The sequence below is a fragment of the Sinocyclocheilus grahami genome, unplaced genomic scaffold (genome assembly GCF_001515645.1).
Source record: "Sinocyclocheilus grahami isolate Dianchi unplaced genomic scaffold, SAMN03320097.WGS_v1.1 scaffold295.1, whole genome shotgun sequence".
In the NCBI taxonomy this organism is placed as follows: domain Eukaryota; kingdom Metazoa; phylum Chordata; class Actinopteri; order Cypriniformes; family Cyprinidae; genus Sinocyclocheilus; species Sinocyclocheilus grahami.
The window spans coordinates 582,119-600,594 of record NW_015505474.1 but is presented as its reverse complement, the minus strand read 5'-3'; the positions used below and the strand labels follow the sequence as shown (position 1 = coordinate 600,594).

At 40.2% G+C, this 18,476-nt stretch overlaps 1 protein-coding gene across 1 annotated transcript in view; it reads left to right on the top strand.

The window, feature by feature from the left end:
- The window catches only part of cntnap5b (contactin associated protein family member 5b), a 65,281-nt gene that overhangs the window by 29,271 nt on the left and 17,534 nt on the right, over positions 1-18,476 (top strand). The window contains exons 8-13 of the mRNA XM_016292955.1: positions 771-999; positions 5,172-5,315; positions 6,931-7,102; positions 14,372-14,478; positions 14,760-14,879; positions 17,751-17,951. Of these exons, the coding sequence (XP_016148441.1) occupies positions 771-999; positions 5,172-5,315; positions 6,931-7,102; positions 14,372-14,478; positions 14,760-14,879; positions 17,751-17,951 (973 nt within the window). The remainder of the gene's footprint in view (positions 1-770; positions 1,000-5,171; positions 5,316-6,930; positions 7,103-14,371; positions 14,479-14,759; positions 14,880-17,750; positions 17,952-18,476) is intronic.

The following is an 18,476-nucleotide window of genomic DNA, read 5'->3' as shown; positions in this document are numbered from 1 at the left end:
AGCGTATGTGTGATACTCTGTGCCTGGGATTACTAGGGTCAAAAGGTCTAGGACTTTTTAATGTCTGTTATATTGCATTTGAATGTATCCTAACCTGTTTGATTCGACTAGGACAGACTTTTGACATGGCAAAAAAAATAAAAAAATAAAAAAAATAAAGATTTTTGCATTTACTTGAGAAGCTTTGTTTTCATAGAATATATGTTATTCACAAAATGAAATAATTTTTTCTAACTTAATATGTTTGTTTCCAAATTGTTTCTATCTTGTTTTGTAAAAAAGATCAGTCATGAATAAATCAGACTTTATTATGGTTTCTGCTTTAAAACAAAAAAAAAAGTTATTTATTTATTTATTTTTGGAAGTAAAATAGGAATGCAAATACACTTTGCTACTGACTTTAATTTAAAATATATTATCTAAAAACTATTACTATTATTATTATTATTATTATAAAATTACAATATAATAATACCATTGGATGCTGCCACGGAAACGCTGTCGGTGACGTTCCAGTTCCGGACATGGAACCAGGAAGGGATGTTACTTTCGGCCTGGCTGAGGAGAGATTCAGAGAGACTGCTTTTGCTTCTCGTTCATGGGCAGCTTAGACTCACACACCACAGATCAGCGTTGCAAAGCTCTGATATAGTCATCGGTGAGACGTCTCCTTGTGTACGTGTATCTTTCTGGAGCTCACCTTTTGGGGTTTGAACATACAACCTTAACACAAAATAATGTAATTTGAATCATAATATGTCAAAAACAAGGTATCCGCCACCTTCTTGAGCTCTAGCAGCAGTTTCCTGTCACTTCCATTGGATGCTGCCACGGAAACGCTGTCGGTGACGTTCCAGTTCCGGACATGGAACCAAGAAGGGATGTTACTTTCGGCCTGGCTGAGGAGAGATTCAGAGAGACTGCTTTTGCTTCTCGTTCATGGGCAGCTTAGACTCACACACCACAGATCAGCGTTGCAAAGCTCTGATATAGTCATCGGTGAGACGTCTACTTGTGTACGTGTATCTTTCTGGAGCTCACCTTTTGGGGTTTGAACATACAACCTTAACACAAAATAATGTAATTTGAATCATAATATTTCAAAAACATGCCATGCGGCAGTGCCCAGGAGGAGGCCACACTCCGAACCGAGTGAGCCCTACTCCTAGGGGAAACAACTCACCTTGTGTTTAGTATGCCAAGGTGATGGCATCCACTAGCCAGTGGGACAACCTCTGTTTGGAGACAGCCTTCCCCTTCTGCTGCCCTCCGAAGCAGACAAAGAGCTGCTCAGAATTTCTAAAGCTCAAGTGCGGTCCACGTAAACACGCATGGCGCAAACAGGACACAGCAGTGCAAGGGTCCTGGCAGGTGGCTCGACATTTTAGCTCAGGTGTCACGACAGCCTGCACTGGAGCAGATGTAGACGCCACAGGGGATGCCCTCGACAACGAGCAGACTGGAAGCCAACCCGTGGCAGCTTTGTGGCAGTAGTATCACGCCGGGGCAAGATGTGATTGATGGCCTCAGTCTGCTTCTGGATCCTGTGAGATGGGGGCGTCAAGAAAGCGAGCCTTGTCGGTGTCCCTCATCTCAGCAAGGCTGATCCAGAGATTAGAGGCCACTAAGGTGGCCATCGTCTGGTAGGTATAAGGTGGCACCCAGCCTGTGGGTCTATAGATGTCTGCTAGAGAGGTGCCATGCGGCAGTGCCCAGGAGGAGGCCACACTCCGAACCGAGTGAGCCCTACTCCTAGGGGCACAACTCACCTTGTGTTTAGTATGCCAAGGTGATGGCATCCACTAGCCAGTGGGACAACCTCTGTTTGGAGACAGCCTTCCCCTTCTGCTGCCCTCCGAAGCAGACAAAGAGCTGCTCAGAACTTCTAAAGCTCAAGTGCGGTCCACGTAAACACGCATGGCGCAAACAGGACACAGCAGTGCAAGGGTCCTGGCAGGTGGCTCGACATTTTAGCTGAGGTGTCACGACAGCCTGCACTGGAGCAGATGTAGACGCCACAGGGGGATGCCCTCGACAACGAGCAGACTGGAAGCCAACCCGTGGCAGCTTTGTGGCAGTAGTATCACGCCGGGGCAAGATGTGATTGATGGCCTCAGTCTGCTTCTGGATCCTGTGAGATGGGGGCGTCAAGAAAGCAAGCCTTGTCGGTGTCCCTCATCTCAGCAAGGCTGATCCAGAGATTAGAGGCCACTAAGGTGGCCATCGTCTGGTCAAGGGCCTTGACCTTAGTCACCTTAGTCGCACCGGATGAGAAGAGCAGCACCGTGCCGCATCTAGAACAATTCGTACAGAGAACGATGTGCATACACTCATAAAAAATAATGTGTTCGAATTTTAAAGACAGGCCCACCATCGCGGGTAGTAAGGGAGGAGGAGGCAGCAAAGCAGCTTCGGGCAGAGAAAGGTGATTTTGTGACCTCTTCATGCACTTCCAGGAAAAATAGCACTGAGGCGGGTTGCGGCTGCGAGTCGCGTCCCGTGCCCTGGAACCAATCGTCCAGCTGAGAACGCTCTGGATTGGGTGGAGGCTTCCACTCAAGCCCAATGTTCTCGACTGCCCGGAAAAGCATAGCAGACAGTTCAGAGTCAGACTCTGACTTTGCAGTCCTTCCATAAGGAGGAAGCTCAGCAGAGTCCTCATCCTCCGAAGCGCCTGATCCCTCCGATGCCGTGATCGATATCTGATCCTCCTCTGGAGCCCCAAACAAAACTGTCGGACAGCTGCGAGGTGGCTCAGCAATCTTCTTCGGAAGCTCAATGGCACGTAATACCGTAAAGGAGTGGGAGGTCCGTGTGGACTGGCCTGGTGGAAGAGCTCCCACTGTAACCCTCAGATCTCCCTGAGTGCTAACCAGCGAGGACATCTGCTTCCAAGAAAAGAGAACGATGTGCATACACTCATAAAAAATAATGTGTTCGAATTTTAAAGACAGGCCCACCATCGCGGGTAGTAAGGGAGGAGGAGGCAGCAAAGCAGCTTCGGGCAGAGAAAGGTGATTTTGTGACCTCTTCATGCACTTCCAGGAAAAATAGCACTGAGGCGGGTTGCGGCTGCGAGTCGCGTCCCGTGCCCTGGAACCAATCGTCCAGCTGAGAACGCTCTGGATTGGGTGGAGGCTTCCACTCAAGCCCAATGTTCTCGACTGCCCGGAAAAGCATAGCAGACAGTTCAGAGTCAGACTCTGACTTTGCAGTCCTTCCATAAGGAGGAAGCTCAGCAGAGTCCTCATCCTCCGAAGCGCCTGATCCCTCCGATGCCGTGATCGATATCTGATCCTCCTCTGGAGCTCCAAACAAAACTGTCGGACAGCTGCGAGGTGGCTCAGCAATCTTCTTCGGAAGCTCAACGGCACGTAATACCGTAAAGGAGTGGGAGGTCCGTGTGGACTGGCCTGGTGGAAGAGCTCCCACTGTAACCCTCAGATCTCCCTGAGTGCTAACCAGCGAGGACATCTGCTTCCAAGAAGTCCCAGGCCAGGGAGCAGCTAAGGGGACTTCCACCCTCACAAGGAGGCAGAGTAACGATCTCAAAGTTGCCATGGACATGTGCTCACAATGAGGGCATTAACCATCCACAAACAAAGTCTCAGAATGTTTACGGCCCAGACACGTGAGACATCGATCGTAGCCGTCAGAGGGTGTCAGGAAATGACCACATCCAGAAAAGCACGGACGAAGAGACATCTTTAAAAAGATGCTCTTGTCCATGTAGCTCAATAAGGGAAACTGCTTAGGGGGGTCACAGCACTTAACCATGCTATTACTGGCGAAACACTGCTGAATGTGCCATAAACAGAAGTGTCCAACGAAGAGAATTTTGCGCAGGTGATTGTAGAAAACGAGAAGCACGTATTGCAGCAACGGTTTGGTTGCGAAGCAAAAATCTGAATGAGCAGATGCATGCTGGCCTCTTTAACCATCCACAAACAAAGTCTCAGAATGTTTACGGCCCAGACACGTGAGACATCGATCGTAGCCGTCAGAGGGTGTCAGGAAATGACCACATCCAGAAAAGCACGGACGAAGAGACATCTTTAAAAAGATGCTCTTGTCCATGTAGCTCTATAAGGGAAACTGCTCAGGGGGGTCACAGCACTTAACCATGCTATTACTGGCGAAACACTGCTGAATGTGCCATAAACAGAAGTGTCCAACGAAGAGAATTTTGCGCAGGTGATTGTAGAAAACGAGAAGCACGTATTGCAGCAACGGTTTGGTTGCGAAGCAAAAAAAAACATATACCTGTGTGTACAGGGGAGTGGCTGGCCATGCAAATTCCACTCATCAATGTTCATAAGCCTGTTTTTTACTACTCAGAGATTATTGGGGCTCCCAAGGGAAACCCCATACATCAGTATCTATGTAACTTTGAAAGTGACTGACTGAAGGGGAAATATATTTTCTTCTTAATGATAATAATGATGATGATGATGATGATGATAATAATTTGTTATTGACAATAATATTTTATTATTGTATTTATAACAACAGCTATTAAAAATATAACACTTGCTGTTATTATTTTATTCATTTGTTTAAATAATAGTTTTTTTTAACAATAATATAATTATTGTTATAAATATTATAATAACAACAACAGCTATTATTATTATTTAATCTCAAATATGCCAACTCTTATATGCAAAAAATAAACTGGTTGTTTTGTCGCTGCAAACCACCGTCGATACAAATGCTCCTTTAGTCTAGTTATAATTAGCTTAAATTAAGAACAACAGATGTGAAAGGGAAGACCCTCCAAGGGATAAATATACAAGGTTATGCGCTTGTCTTCACATTTTGCATCTCTGCCACACAACAACATGAACAAAATCCTATCCCACATGCACACATTCACCCTAAAAGCGTTTACCAAGAATTCAAACAGGATTTTTAGTTGTAAAACACTCTTTGGCAGACACACCTGTATGTCGACTGAATTTTGGATGCGGCTGCCTGGCAAGCTGCCATTGCAGACGGCAAACTGAATCTCTGCACGTCCCTCTCAAGGGAATAGTGGATTCTCTGCCGGGCTGACATATGCAGATTAACTCGTTGAGCTCCAGCGCACAAACCCCAAATCTGTCAATCATTCGCCCTGATTAATGTGCAGCATTTGAGGCGTAACATTGCTCCATGTCTTCCTCTGCCAGGTCAGGCTCTGAGTGACGGCCAATGGCACACGGTGTCCATTAGCGTGGGAGGTTTCCAGGTTTCCCTCTCGGTGGATGACGAGCCACCATCCACCATGCAGCTCAAGGACATCGTACAGCCTGAGAGGAGCGTGCTAATTGGAGGTAGGGTGCTAGTGGATTTAAAGAAACAAACTAACCCTTCAGTTTTACAATTCAAAGCTTTGACTAATAAAATATGTACAACGGAATTATGTGGGCTATAATTACAAAATCCCCGTCTTTTGGTTCTTTATCATGCAAGCTTTATCATGGATTACTGGATGCTTTATTGTGAAGAATATACACATTTCACCCCAAAATGAAAAGAAAGAAATATGAAATGGTATGCAAAAATTAAGACTACATTACTTTAGGACCAGTAAGATATTTTACACTGAGAGATCATTTTCATGCAAATAAATAAATAAATGAATAGATAAAAATACAAAATCAGCAATAGATGAGTGCTAAATAATAACATTAAATTACTGCATTACAATAATGAGAATCAAACTTTCACAAAAGAAACCTTTGTAATGGTCCTAAAATATGATTACATTTGAAAAAATAATAATATTTTTGAGGTGGATTGTGGCCCTGTTTTGTGAGATTTATATTTCTTAAAGCAGATGATATCAGGCTGCGTTCTGAGCTAATATTTCTAAAGAATTACTACAAATTTTACCATAAAGTTTGTACCATACTTATTATAGTCTCGCGTGGCCAGACTCTCAGACTGACAGCAGAAGGTCTGGGAACCTTGGTCACTTTGAATGGCCAGTCATGTTTTGTTTTGTGCCGCATCATGTTTAGGGGCGTGGAAATATCCCCACAATAACAGACCAGTGTGTAAAATTCTTGGACGTATTTTAAAGAGTCTATGCCATGAACTTTACATATTTCATATACTTTTGAAAATCCAGCATTTAGTTGATCCTGATAAGTGCCCATTGTCACAGTTGTAAACACATCATCACAGCATCTTTATTTCCAGGCGTAACGCTAAAGAACGTGGCACACACGTCTCTCAGGAATTCTGTTTATTTAAACCAATTTGATGATGACTTTGAAAGTATTTTGAATTTTGTATGCCATATGCATCAGTCGTTCAGCCAATGGTCCATGTGCGTTATGTCTGATGCTGAGACTACACTTATTATGACTGAAAGAGCTAATAGTCAAAACTAAATATATAGACAAAATGTAATTAGTGAAAAGATAAAACTTTACTTTTAGTTTTAAATGTATTGCTTTTAACAACAAATGCGTGCCTTTTCATTTATATGATTTTATTTACATTTCTTACACACTTTCATTTTTGTATCAGTGAGATACTTATATGTATTTTATTAATATTTTGAATTAGATTTTATTTGTATATTTTTTTTATTTTACATTTCATGATTTCATATACATTTTAGTTAATAACAATGATTAATTTAGGTAATTTAGTAATTTTGTTTTGTGTTTTGTTATGTCTATATAGTTTTTAATACATTTATTTCAGTTTTATCTTCTTATATTAGTACATCAAGTTACATTAAATGAAAATGTAAAATGCTTCCTTGGCAAGTAGCTGAAATAAGTTTGTTTTTATATTTTATGGTATTACAGTTAAAGCACTCTTCACGTAACGACAATTGTGTTTTTAGTTTTTGTTAACTACAGTGACCCTGGTTACACTGCCACATTATTGAGATTTATTATCTATTATTTCTGTTGTAAATATTTTTAACAGGTTGCCCATCAGTGTTAACCAATCAGGGTTGTCGGAATCCGACACTGGCATATCAAGGCTGCATGCGCTCTGTTATCATTAACAACCAGCCAATCAACCTCTACCTGGTGCAGCAAGGCCTGCTGGGAAACTACAGCAAGCTCCAGTTTGACATCTGTGGCATTCGTGACAGGTATATCTATTAGTCATTCTGTTTGAAATGCTAATGACGAGTATTTTTTTCAATAAATTATTGTGATTCACTCATTATAAGATAATGAGCGACACAAACAAGCACAGTTTCAAAACAACATAGCGTAGTGGTAAAATCCATGCCAGTGATTTTGTAAGCTAATTGGGATTCACCTTTTTTGCCTGAAACTTCAAATGTGCAAATTTGTTTCACACCTCGCCCAAGAGGATTGATGTTTAATGCAATGTTTATGTGGCTAAAAATCGAACTTCATACAGCTGAAGTTTGTTTAATGAGTGTATTCTGTGTGAGTGCAAAAGCCGTGGGCAAAGTTTAAAGCTGCAGCGTCAGACAAGGACACAACCTTTGTAACACGTTTGTTCAGTGTTTAAAAAAGAGTGCAATAAATTAGAAGTAATTAGCAAGCTGGGAGACCCAAGATCAGAGTTTAAAAGGAAAACGGCTTTGAAGAGTACGATTTGGGCAATGCATCACTTCACTGCATGCGTGATGTGAGCATTGTGCAAATGACACCAAAGTGCACTACACTGTTGCTTGCACTGTGAACAATATAATGACATATTTAAATGAATAGAGGGAATGAGCAGATGAGACAGTTCCTCCATTATCCTCCATCCTTTAGCATCCTGGCCTGTTTTCCGTGGTCTACTTTATGGCACACACAAGTGGGAGATAAACAGGGAGAAATAAAAATGAAGCAGAATGACAGAGAAAGAGAGAGAGAATGCTAGGCAGGTGAGGATAAGAGCGTTTGGATGGTGGGGGAAGCCATTCAGGTTAGGGTAGGAGCATTAGACAAAGAGGAAGAAAGAGAGACAGATAGAAAAGCTAATGTACTGAAGGATGGAGGGATGAAACAAGGAAGGAAGAAAGAAAAGGAAGTGGCAATGGATAAATTAATGAAGGAAGGATGAAATGATGGAAGGAAGAAAAATAATTGATTGATGGATTGTTAAAAAGAAAGAAAGAAAGAAAGAAAGAAAGAAAGAAAGAAAGAGGGTAAATGAATGAAGGATGGATGGATGAATGAAGGGGTTGAAAGAAAGAAAGATGGATGGATGGGTTGAAAGAAAGAAAGAAAGAAAGAAAGAAAGAAAGAAAGAAAGAAAGAAAGAGCGTAAATTAATGAATGAAGGATGTATGGATGAAGGGGTTGAAAGAAAGAAAGAAATATGGTAAATGAGTGAAGAATGGATGAAGGGGTTGAAAGAAAGATAGTAAATGAATGAGGGATGGATGGATGGATGAAGGGGTCGAAAGAAAGAAAGAGGGTAAATGAATGAAGAATGGATGGATGGATGGATGGATGAAGTGGTTGAAAGAAAGAAAGTAAGAAAGAAAGAAAGTAAAGAAAAAATTAGCTAGTTAACTTAGGATAAGAGCATTGGACAGTGAAAGTCAAAAAATAGAAATAAAGCCATCTAGCAAGTCAGGTTAGGTTACAGCATTGGACAAAGAGAAAGATAGTTAGGGGAGAAAAGACAGATTGCCGGGTTTGGAAAAGAGCATTACTGAAAGTGAACGCTAGCCAGGGAAAAGGAGAGGGGGTGAGATCGTACATTCTCTGCTGTCAATCTCGTCTCTGCAGGTCTTTCTGGCAACGTATGCCACATTCTTCACCGAGCAAATGCTCAGACCTGGCACCTGGGCAAATGACTGTTGGCAGGGCCGGCGTGGGGATGAATTGTGATTTTAGCTTTGCCAACATGCTGTGAATGTTCCAGGGGGGAAAGGTAGTTCCAGGCATGCATCCACAACCCATTCAGACTGATGTGCCCTGGTCAAACAAAATTTGAAATGTTCTTTTGACCAACCATCACCTCAGAACTAAAACAGGCCAAAATTGTGTTGTGGCAAGTTTAATTGCTTACAAGAAACCAACTTGGCCTTCATGGTAGCAGCTGTTGAATTCTAAAATATGTTGTAAAACATTAGATTTAAGGTTTCTTCTCTTTGACTTAATTTAGTTAAGCAGTTGTACGCAAGCTTAGCTACGTTGGGACCTTGATTTAATACCAAATTTGGACCTTTTAAATTGTGAGATTACTTTCTTATACTGTTTGACAGAAAAGTTTGTTGAGTGTTCAGAATTTAGCTTAGGCTAGCTATCTTAATCCTACTTGTCCTATATACTGATAGCTTTGTGACACTTAAAAGTGAAATACCCAAAACGATTTTGATGGGTTGTTGAGAAGCACCCAGAGTAGGGGCACATCAGGGTGATGGTTAGTTCTGACGGGTTGATGACCGGCATTCAGAGTAGAGGCATGTCAGAAAGAGGGTTAGTTCTGATGGGTTGGTGAGTGACATCCATACTGGTTGCATGTCAGAGCGAAGATTAATTGTAATTGGTTGGTAAGCAGCTCTTTGAGTAAGAGGCATGTTGGAATCATGGTCTTTTCTGATTAAATAATCAGCAGCATCAAACGTATAGGCACCTCAGAGGAATGGAAAGTTCTGGTGAGTTGGTAAGCAGCAACCAATGTAGGGGAATGATAAAATGAAAGTCAGTTCTGATGGGTTAATGAGCAGCATCCAGTTTTAGGGATTCATCTTAGTGATGATTATTTCTAAAGGGTTGCCGAAGATCCATGGATGATCCAGGGTGGTAGTTAATTCTGATGGGTAGGTGAGCAGCATATACCGTACAGTAGAATAGGTGTGGTATAGCGCTTGTGATTTCTAATTGGTCAATAAACATAAGAGTGGGGGCATGTCACCAGAGCACTTCCCGCAGGGGAAGCCTCGAAGGTTAGCTCAGAATGGTGTAGGATCCTGACAGGCAGATAATAGGTAGTTCTGACTGAATGAAAGTCATTGGAGGAGTTGCCACAGTATGCTGAATAAACGGCATTAGAAAATTCTGATGGGTAGGTGAGCAGCATCCAGAGTAGGGGCATGCCGTAGTGATGGTTATTTCTAAATGGTTGGAGAGCATCCATAGTAGGGGCATGTCAGGGTGGTAGTTAATTCTGATGGTTGGTTGAGCAGCATCCACAATAGGTGCATATTGCATTGATGGTGATTTCTGCTCGGTCAGCCAGCAGCATCCAGCGCAGGGGCACATCATCCAAGCTTTTCCTGCAGGGGAAGCTTTCAAGGTTAACTCAAAAAGGTGTAACAGGGGCGTAATTTCGACAGGCAGATGAGGTAGTTCTGTTTGAATGAAAGTCATTGGAGAAGATTCTTCAACTGCTTTAGTGTTGAAACAGCTCATCATTTTGTAAATTGACTGCCTGACAGCGTCTTCAACACATTTGTCTTGACATAGTAATTTTGGTGAAAGTTATATTTAGAACTTGCTACATATAAAGGCTTGTTCTATAAGAGAAGGATTATAAGATTAATGGGACTTCCCACTGATTTTTTACTGTCTCTGCACATGCTGGCTGACTGTAGCCATATTAGAGACCTTTTGCCAAAAATTATGTGGGCAAAAAAGGTCCATTGTCTATTGTCAATAGTGTAGCGATGTATAAAGCATAGCTCACACAGAAGTCACTTTCAAACCAAGTAGCTTTCTGCTGGTCATCTCGTGACCAACTTAAACTTGAGGAAATGTGGGGTAATGTTTTGTCCTCACAGAAAATACCTGATTGTGTAGGTTTCTATCATGATTACTGGATTTCTCCCATGAAAATTTGCCTAACAACACTAAATATGACCACCCCCATAAGCTGATGTCATGTGCGCAAGTTATTATGACTCTTATTGACTGTTACACTTTTTCCAATGATATAGGTTGCCATGTCCTCTTATGTCCTAGTGATGGATGTTGCTATTTTTAAAGGTTAGACCCAAAGTATTACTGTCATAGTTTGGTTAATTTTGATTGGTTTGTAAGCAGCACCCAGAGTAGGGGCACGTCATCTTGCAACGATCCTGAACGCTGTTGACTTATGACTGTCTAGCCAAGCCAAGGACAAAAACATAAAGAATCATTTGAGGGACAAATGAGCCTTCGAGATGCAACATCATTAAAAGCCACATGAAGCTTGTTGAGTACCAAGGCTGTAGAAGATATGCCTGTTTTCGCTTCAGTAAAGCCTATCAGTTGGAGTAAATGAAGATAAGCGAGGCCAGTTGTTTGTTTTGGCTGTCCTCTAGAATAAGTTTCGAAAAGGTGTACTCCTCTCTGACAGCCTTTGATCACCATCCTAAATCATTTGTGTAGACCTAGACTAGCATGCTTCAGACACTTTCCCCCTGTCCCTAGCTGCATTCCTTTCACGCTCTATATCTAGCTATCTCTTGTTTTTTTTCCACCACTTTCATTGTCTCTTTATCACCCTGTCTAACCTAAGGCTAGGCCCGAAGTCCCTGTCCTCGCCAGCTGACTGCAGTTTGATAGTCAAGACAGATCAATAGAGATTTGGACAGCGGCCACTGGGCCAAGACACCTCAGCTCCTGCCAACAACCCCCCCCCCCCCTTAATTATCATATGGGGAGGAGCTGGTTTGTGGGCGAATATATGTAGCAATCGTTTGTGATGCTACCCACGTTGCCTTGCTCTTCATGAGATGCATAGCAGAATGAAATGATAATGAGGGAGTAATGGTAATCTTTAATCACACTCGCTCTGACTGAATAAGGATTCGCACCACAGAACTTTAGATATCCTTCAGTTACCATCCGTGACCCTTTAGATTTTGCTCCTTTTAACCTTTCTGTACCAAGCACTTTCCCTCACCCCAAAAGATTGTCCTTTGTACTTTTGTGCTTAACCTTGCAGAAAAGACACAATTAAGATGTATTCAAATGCATTTCAGTGTTTCACAGTCAGGTTTCATCCCATATTGTTCGTCGGTTAGCGCTGAGATCAGCCGGCAATGGTGTAGATCAACCTCTGCTGAGTTTCAGAGACGTCCGCAATCTTGCAGCCAGTGTGGTGAGACGGTTGTTATTCCTGTCCTCTCTTCCTTCATCACACTTATTGTGCACGATTCATTGGTTTCTTTTACAAAATGGTTTTATGTCTTTGTAATGTTACGCCTCTGAAACAATGTGTTTCAGGGATGACATTGTTTTGGGCTACTGTTGTAAGTAATACAGTGTTCTAAAATCCCGCCGATAGTTAACGCAGTAATTTAATAGAGTTCAGTGTTAATAAGGTTACTTAAAGGGGTCCTATTATGCTTTTTCACTTTTTAAATTTTAGTCAGTGTGTAGTGTGTATGTTTGGGCATTAAAAAGATCTAGAAAGTTACAAATCTCAAAGTCTTTTGAGCCCTTTTCAAGAACTACAACAAACGGCTCGTTTGGACTACAGCTTTTGGTTTCCGGGCTTTGTGACAAAGCGGCTCATTAGAATATCATTACAAATAATTCCCGCCTACAGAAATTCGAATAGTTGGGGGGTGTGGAGGGGCGAGGTTGTAGTTAGAACGCTTGGTTGAGTGAGCGCATGAGACGAGACGACGAAGAAGAAGTGCTGCTGCAGAGTTAGTGCGTAAGAGAAAACCAATAAATACGTGGCGTGACCGCCTGAAACGCTGTTTTTTTCACCTCCGTGCTCAAACGTCTTTGTTTGGGTTTCCGAAAGCGGATGATGTCAGGAAACAGTGGTTGCAATTTATTTTTTAACTCTGTTCCTGAGCATTATAACCCCAATTTGCTATTGTGTGCTGCGCATTTTACTGAGGACAGCTTCCACATCACGAGTGAGTAGTGCCGGATTCGCCAAAAGCTTTTGTTGAAAGACGGAGCAAGGGGCGTGGCAGTACTGAAACACCGTCTAAGCTGTTCGCCAATCACAACGCACTGGGACAGCTAACCAATCACAACACATTTTGTTTTTCGGAAGGCGGACCTTAATAATGTAAATTATGTGAAAAATAATGCGTTTTTCGAACCACCAAGCATGAGAGCATGTTCTAGTACACCCCCAAAACAAAATCAAGACTTTGTAAAAGAGCATAATAGGACCCCTTTAAATTATGAGTTGAAAATTAAGCGTTACCATTGGGATATGTCAAAATGTTCTCAAGGGTGACTTGCAGCTTTCACAACCCGAACTGCCGAAAGATACAATTTAATATAAAAAATACCAACCTATTTTGGGGTTCAACTTCAGTCCGGTTTCATCCTCCACTGTTCATCCGTTAGTGCTGAGATCAGCTCACGCTGGTTTAGAATTGACCTCTGCTGAGTTTCATACACGGCCGCAATCCTGCGACCTATGAGGCAAGACGGATGTCATTTCTCTCCTCCCTTCCCTCATCACACGCTACATGGATATGAGTTATTTATGCCACAATGGAGTCTGACAGCTGTGTTTTCTTCTTCTTCTCATTATCCTAGTCTTTTGTTCCCTCTCTCTACTCTAAATGAATCAAAGTAGCAATCAAGCATCGGAAGATTCTTTAAAATTATTTTTTCCACACCTCTGCAGGTATTAATATTTTGTACAGCATTTGATTAGTGGATTCAATTATTCAATTTTCTTCTAGTGACAGAAACTATTACAACATTAACACCTTTCACATTCAACAGTCGACAAAGAGGCGCTTCAGAAGAGATCGTAATTTTAGAGCTAAATACATACCCAGATGGTTTTGTTGAATTATATTTTAACAAGGGAGTTCAGTCGTGTCACAGTTTTAATTAGCATTTTTACATGCAGGTATTTAGCATATGCTTTGCATTAAATCGCTTGTGTGTTATTGTCTTTCAGAATTTAATTTCCTTTCTGAAATGATTAGTTTGTCATTTAGGATTGATTAAGGGATTTTTATGAGTAATGCATCATATGCATATAGATTGTTTACATGTTGATGAGAGAGGGATAAAACAGTAGATAAACTTCATCTCATATGCAATTAAAATGCAGGATATTGCATGTACTTCAAGAACTTGATCATTTCAAGAGTCGCTAATAGTTGATATATGGCTTGACAATAAGACACATCCCAACAGAGACAGCAAAAGAGTTCAGTTCTTGGCTTTTACTTCATCACATTCACAATCTTTTATCACTTGTCCAGCGTCCTCATCCTTGAGTGCGTGTTCAGTCTGTTGCAAAATTGATGCCTCCTTCATGAGCTCTCAGCCTCGCTCATCTATTTCCTAATAGTCACTTGTGGTTATTGATTGATGTCATGTCCTTAAATCCCTCTGAGCACAAAATGCATCATTGTTCGGTATTGTACCGTATGTCGCAGAGTGGCGTTTGTGTAATTTGATAATGTATCTTCCACTCTGCTGTAAGTACCATTAAAGTTTGAACAGAAATCTTATTTTTCCTGCAGATGTCTTCCTAACTACTGCGAGCATGATGGGGAATGTTCTCAGTCCTGGAACACGTTTTTCTGTGACTGTTCGGGAACTGGATACACGGGAGCCACCTGTCATAACTGTGAGTTGACAAGAACGATTACAAAAACATTACTATTTGTTTGTTTTGTGAGAAAGTAGCTACAAACTCTTTCAAAGCTTTCGGGTTTTGGCATTGATGAATAATATGTTTAACCTTTGTTTTAAACTTTGTTTATTTTTTCAATTCTTTTGAAGTTAATAATACTGCTTAAAAATGCAAAACAACCAAACATGTATTCATATAAATAAACAGGTTTCCTCCTTTGATGACACTCAACGTGCGCTGACTTGAGGTTTTTTGTTGCTGTTTTTTCTGGTCAGCCATCTTTGAACCCTCCTGCGAGGCCCACCGGCTCACAGGAAGTGCCTCAGGCTTTTTCTCAATCGATCCTGATGGAAGCGGGCCGCTCAAATCCACTGTCATCTACTGCAACATAACCGGTGAGACCTCTGTGGGATATAAAACATAAGTGTTAACATGAATACTGCAAGTGTGGGATAAAAATAGACATGCTGCATACAAACTGTACATGCAGTTTTCTCAAATTGCATGTGTTAAGAAAACATTCACTCTTCAGTGAATGCAGTTTCACGTTCACAGCTAAGTTTGAGCCTGCCACCTTTTATTTAATATCTAAGATTAGTATTTTTGTCTTTTTTGTTTGTTTTAAACTCATTGAATATTACAATAAAGTTAAATTTGCTAATGTTTGTTAATGCTTTATTTATTATTAACCAACAGTGAACACTACTGTAATTTTACAGCATTGAACAATAGGTAAATGCTAGTTTACAAATATATTATTGTTTACTGTTAAATTCATGTTTGTTTAGAATTCATTCATGTTAATTTATACAACTTGAAATGTTAAAGTCTCTTATGTTCACCAAGGCCAAGTTCACCATGTGTCCATTGAAATGTTTAAAAAATAATATTTTAAAGCATAAGTTGAAGTATTGTTGATTGCCATTTCATGTTAAATGTAGCATTAACTAATGTTAACATATATAAACTTATTGTAAGGTTTTACCAAATTAATAATCATCATAATATGAAACTACAGCTGACCAATACAGAACAAAGTTAACATCAATGTAGGCTACATAAATAATAGCAAATAACTCTCAAGGGTGAATCTGACCTTCAGTTGTTGTCCATGTTCTGGTCAAAAAGCTTGTCAGAATTATTTTTTCAGATTCACTTTTTTTCTGGAGTTTTTGAAGATACATAGCTGGCGAGTTGTTGAAGGCAGTTTTCGGCCAGGGGAAATCTGTTTGAATCCACACCAATGTGGGCCCACCGGCTCACAGGAAGTGCCTCAGGCTTTTTCTCAATCGATCCTGATGGAAGCGGGCCGCTCAAATCCACTGTCATCTACTGCAACATAACCGGTGAGACCTCTGTGGGATATAAAACATAAGTGTTAACATGAATACTGCAAGTGTGGGATAAAAATAGACATGCTGCATACAAACTGTACATGCAGTTTTCTCAAATTGCATGTGTTAAGAAAACATTCACTCTTCAGTGAATGCAGTTTCACGTTCACAGCTAAGTTTGAGCCTGCCACCTTTTATTTAATATCTAAGATTAGTATTTTTGTCTTTTTTGTTTGTTTTAAACTCATTGAATATTACAATAAAGTTAAATTTGCTAATGTTTGTTAATGCTTTATTTATTATTAACCAACAGTGAACACTACTGTAATTTTACAGCATTGAACAATAGGTAAATGCTAGTTTACAAATATATTATTGTTTACTGTTAAATTCATGTTTGTTTAGAATTCATTCATGTTAATTTATACAACTTGAAATGTTAAAGTCTCTTATGTTCACCAAGGCCAAGTTCACCATGTGTCCATTGAAATGTTTAAAAAATAATATTTTAAAGCATAAGTTGAAGTATTGTTGATTGCCATTTCATGTTAAATGTAGCATTAACTAATGTTAACATATATAAACTTATTGTAAGGTTTTACCAAATTAATAATTATCATAATATGAAACTACAGCTGACCAATACAGAACAAAGTTAACATCAATGTAGGGTACATAAATAATAGCAAATAACTCTCAAGGGTGAATCTGACCTTCAGCGTCCATGTTCTGGTCAAAAAGCTTGTCAGAATTATTTTTTCAGATTCACTTTTTTTCTGGAGTTTTTGAAGATACATAGCTGGCGAGTTGTTGAAGGCAGTTTTCGGCCAGGGGAAATCTGTTTGAATCCACACCAATGTGAAGTCATTAATCAGAGCTTGAACTTGTCCAATCGCTGATGGATGTTGGGCTGTCTGCCAGGGCAGTCGGGGTCTCAGGGTGCAGAACGATGGGTCTGTCCAGGGGGGAAACCGCGGCCAGGCCCGTTTTGCTGGACTGTTATACACGCTGCTCATTCAGTGAAATATTACTCATCTCCTGCAGAATTGTGATAAAGCGTCACTCTCTTACACACATATCCACTGGCTCGGGATCTTCTAGAATAAAGTGCCATTGACTTTGGCCAACCAATTAGAAATGCCGCATGAAATGTAAATTGCTGTATGCTTGGCACACGTGGACTTAAGTGCCTGCTGGCTGAGAAAACACATTCGACCACCCCCCACCCCCCGGTGACCGTGATTTCACCAAGTATAACATGTTCCTGGATCAACATCCTTGTTGATCCTGGAACAACATTCATATCAACCAATCAGAATTGAGTTGTTTTAGGCTGTTTTAGGCTTACAATCAGGGTTACGTGCTTCTACACCCTTGTAAATCAGCTATTATTTCACACTGTATTTAGGAATAAATTATGGGTAGGGTTAGGTCTAGGGGTAGGGATTGGGTTAAGTCTATATTTTTGGACAGTTATGTTGATCCAGGAGCAACAAAAGATGTTGATCCAGGAACATGTCTTACTTGGCAAAATCACGGCGACCATCACCCCCCCCAGATCTTGTCCGACATCAGAGATGTAGCAAAGATTGGCCTTAAGTCTGGGTTGGAGGAGACTTGCTGCACTGCTTTATTTTTGAAATCTAATTGAAGTCGTGTTCTTTTCTCGTTAAGGTTTGTGTTCATTATTATCTGGATTACAGCTCGCTTTTGCGATTGAATGAACCGAGGAGGTATGAAGTGCTACGCATTCAGTATGGTAAAGGATTGACTTTGACAGCACGGAAAAGATGGGTGATGTGCTGCTTAATACATGTTGTGCGTTGTATTCTACAATGCGCTGACTGTAAAAATAGTATTTTCAGTTAGTGCTGAAATGCATATGGAAAAAACTCAGATTTTTAAAACAGATTTTTTTTCCGTATTTTCCAGATGATAAGGTTTGGACCGTAGTGAATCACAATAGCACGGAGATGGTGAGGGTTCAAGGGTCGTCGCTTCAGAAGCCCCACGTGATGAAATTCAACTACAGCACGTCTCTGGAACAGCTGCGGACACTTGTGGGCAGGTCTGAACAGTGCCAGCAGGAAGTTGTTTATCTCTGCAGGAAGTCCCGCCTCTTTAATACATGGGGTGGGTACTGAACAACCTCTGCACTGTTAGTTATAGCATTATATAATCTATATTGATATATAAATAATATATTAATTTACCTTTATTATATACATTTTATGTAATTGTTTTATATTGTCATTTACATGTTAATTAATGTATCAGATGTTTTTATCCAAAGCACCTTTTATATCTATTATTTATTTATTTTTGCTCTCTCTATTTAAGTCAGTATATAAAGTTTCATGGTACTTTATTATTTTACAGTATTATTTTATATACAGTGTTATTTTATTATTATATGCTATTGAAGTTTTATAAAAAAAAATGGAATTGTTAATATTGTCTTTTATATATTTTAATTTTAATTTTGGTATTTTATGTGCTTTTGTCTTTATTTTGCTATTCAAATTGTATTTTCTTTTATTTCAATTTTAGTTTTAATTCAGGTTTTTTTTCAGTTAGTAATTTTAGTGGTTTAACTTAAACTTTTTTAACATTTCTAATTGTATGCATTATTTTACTATTTAAGTTTTGATTTATTTC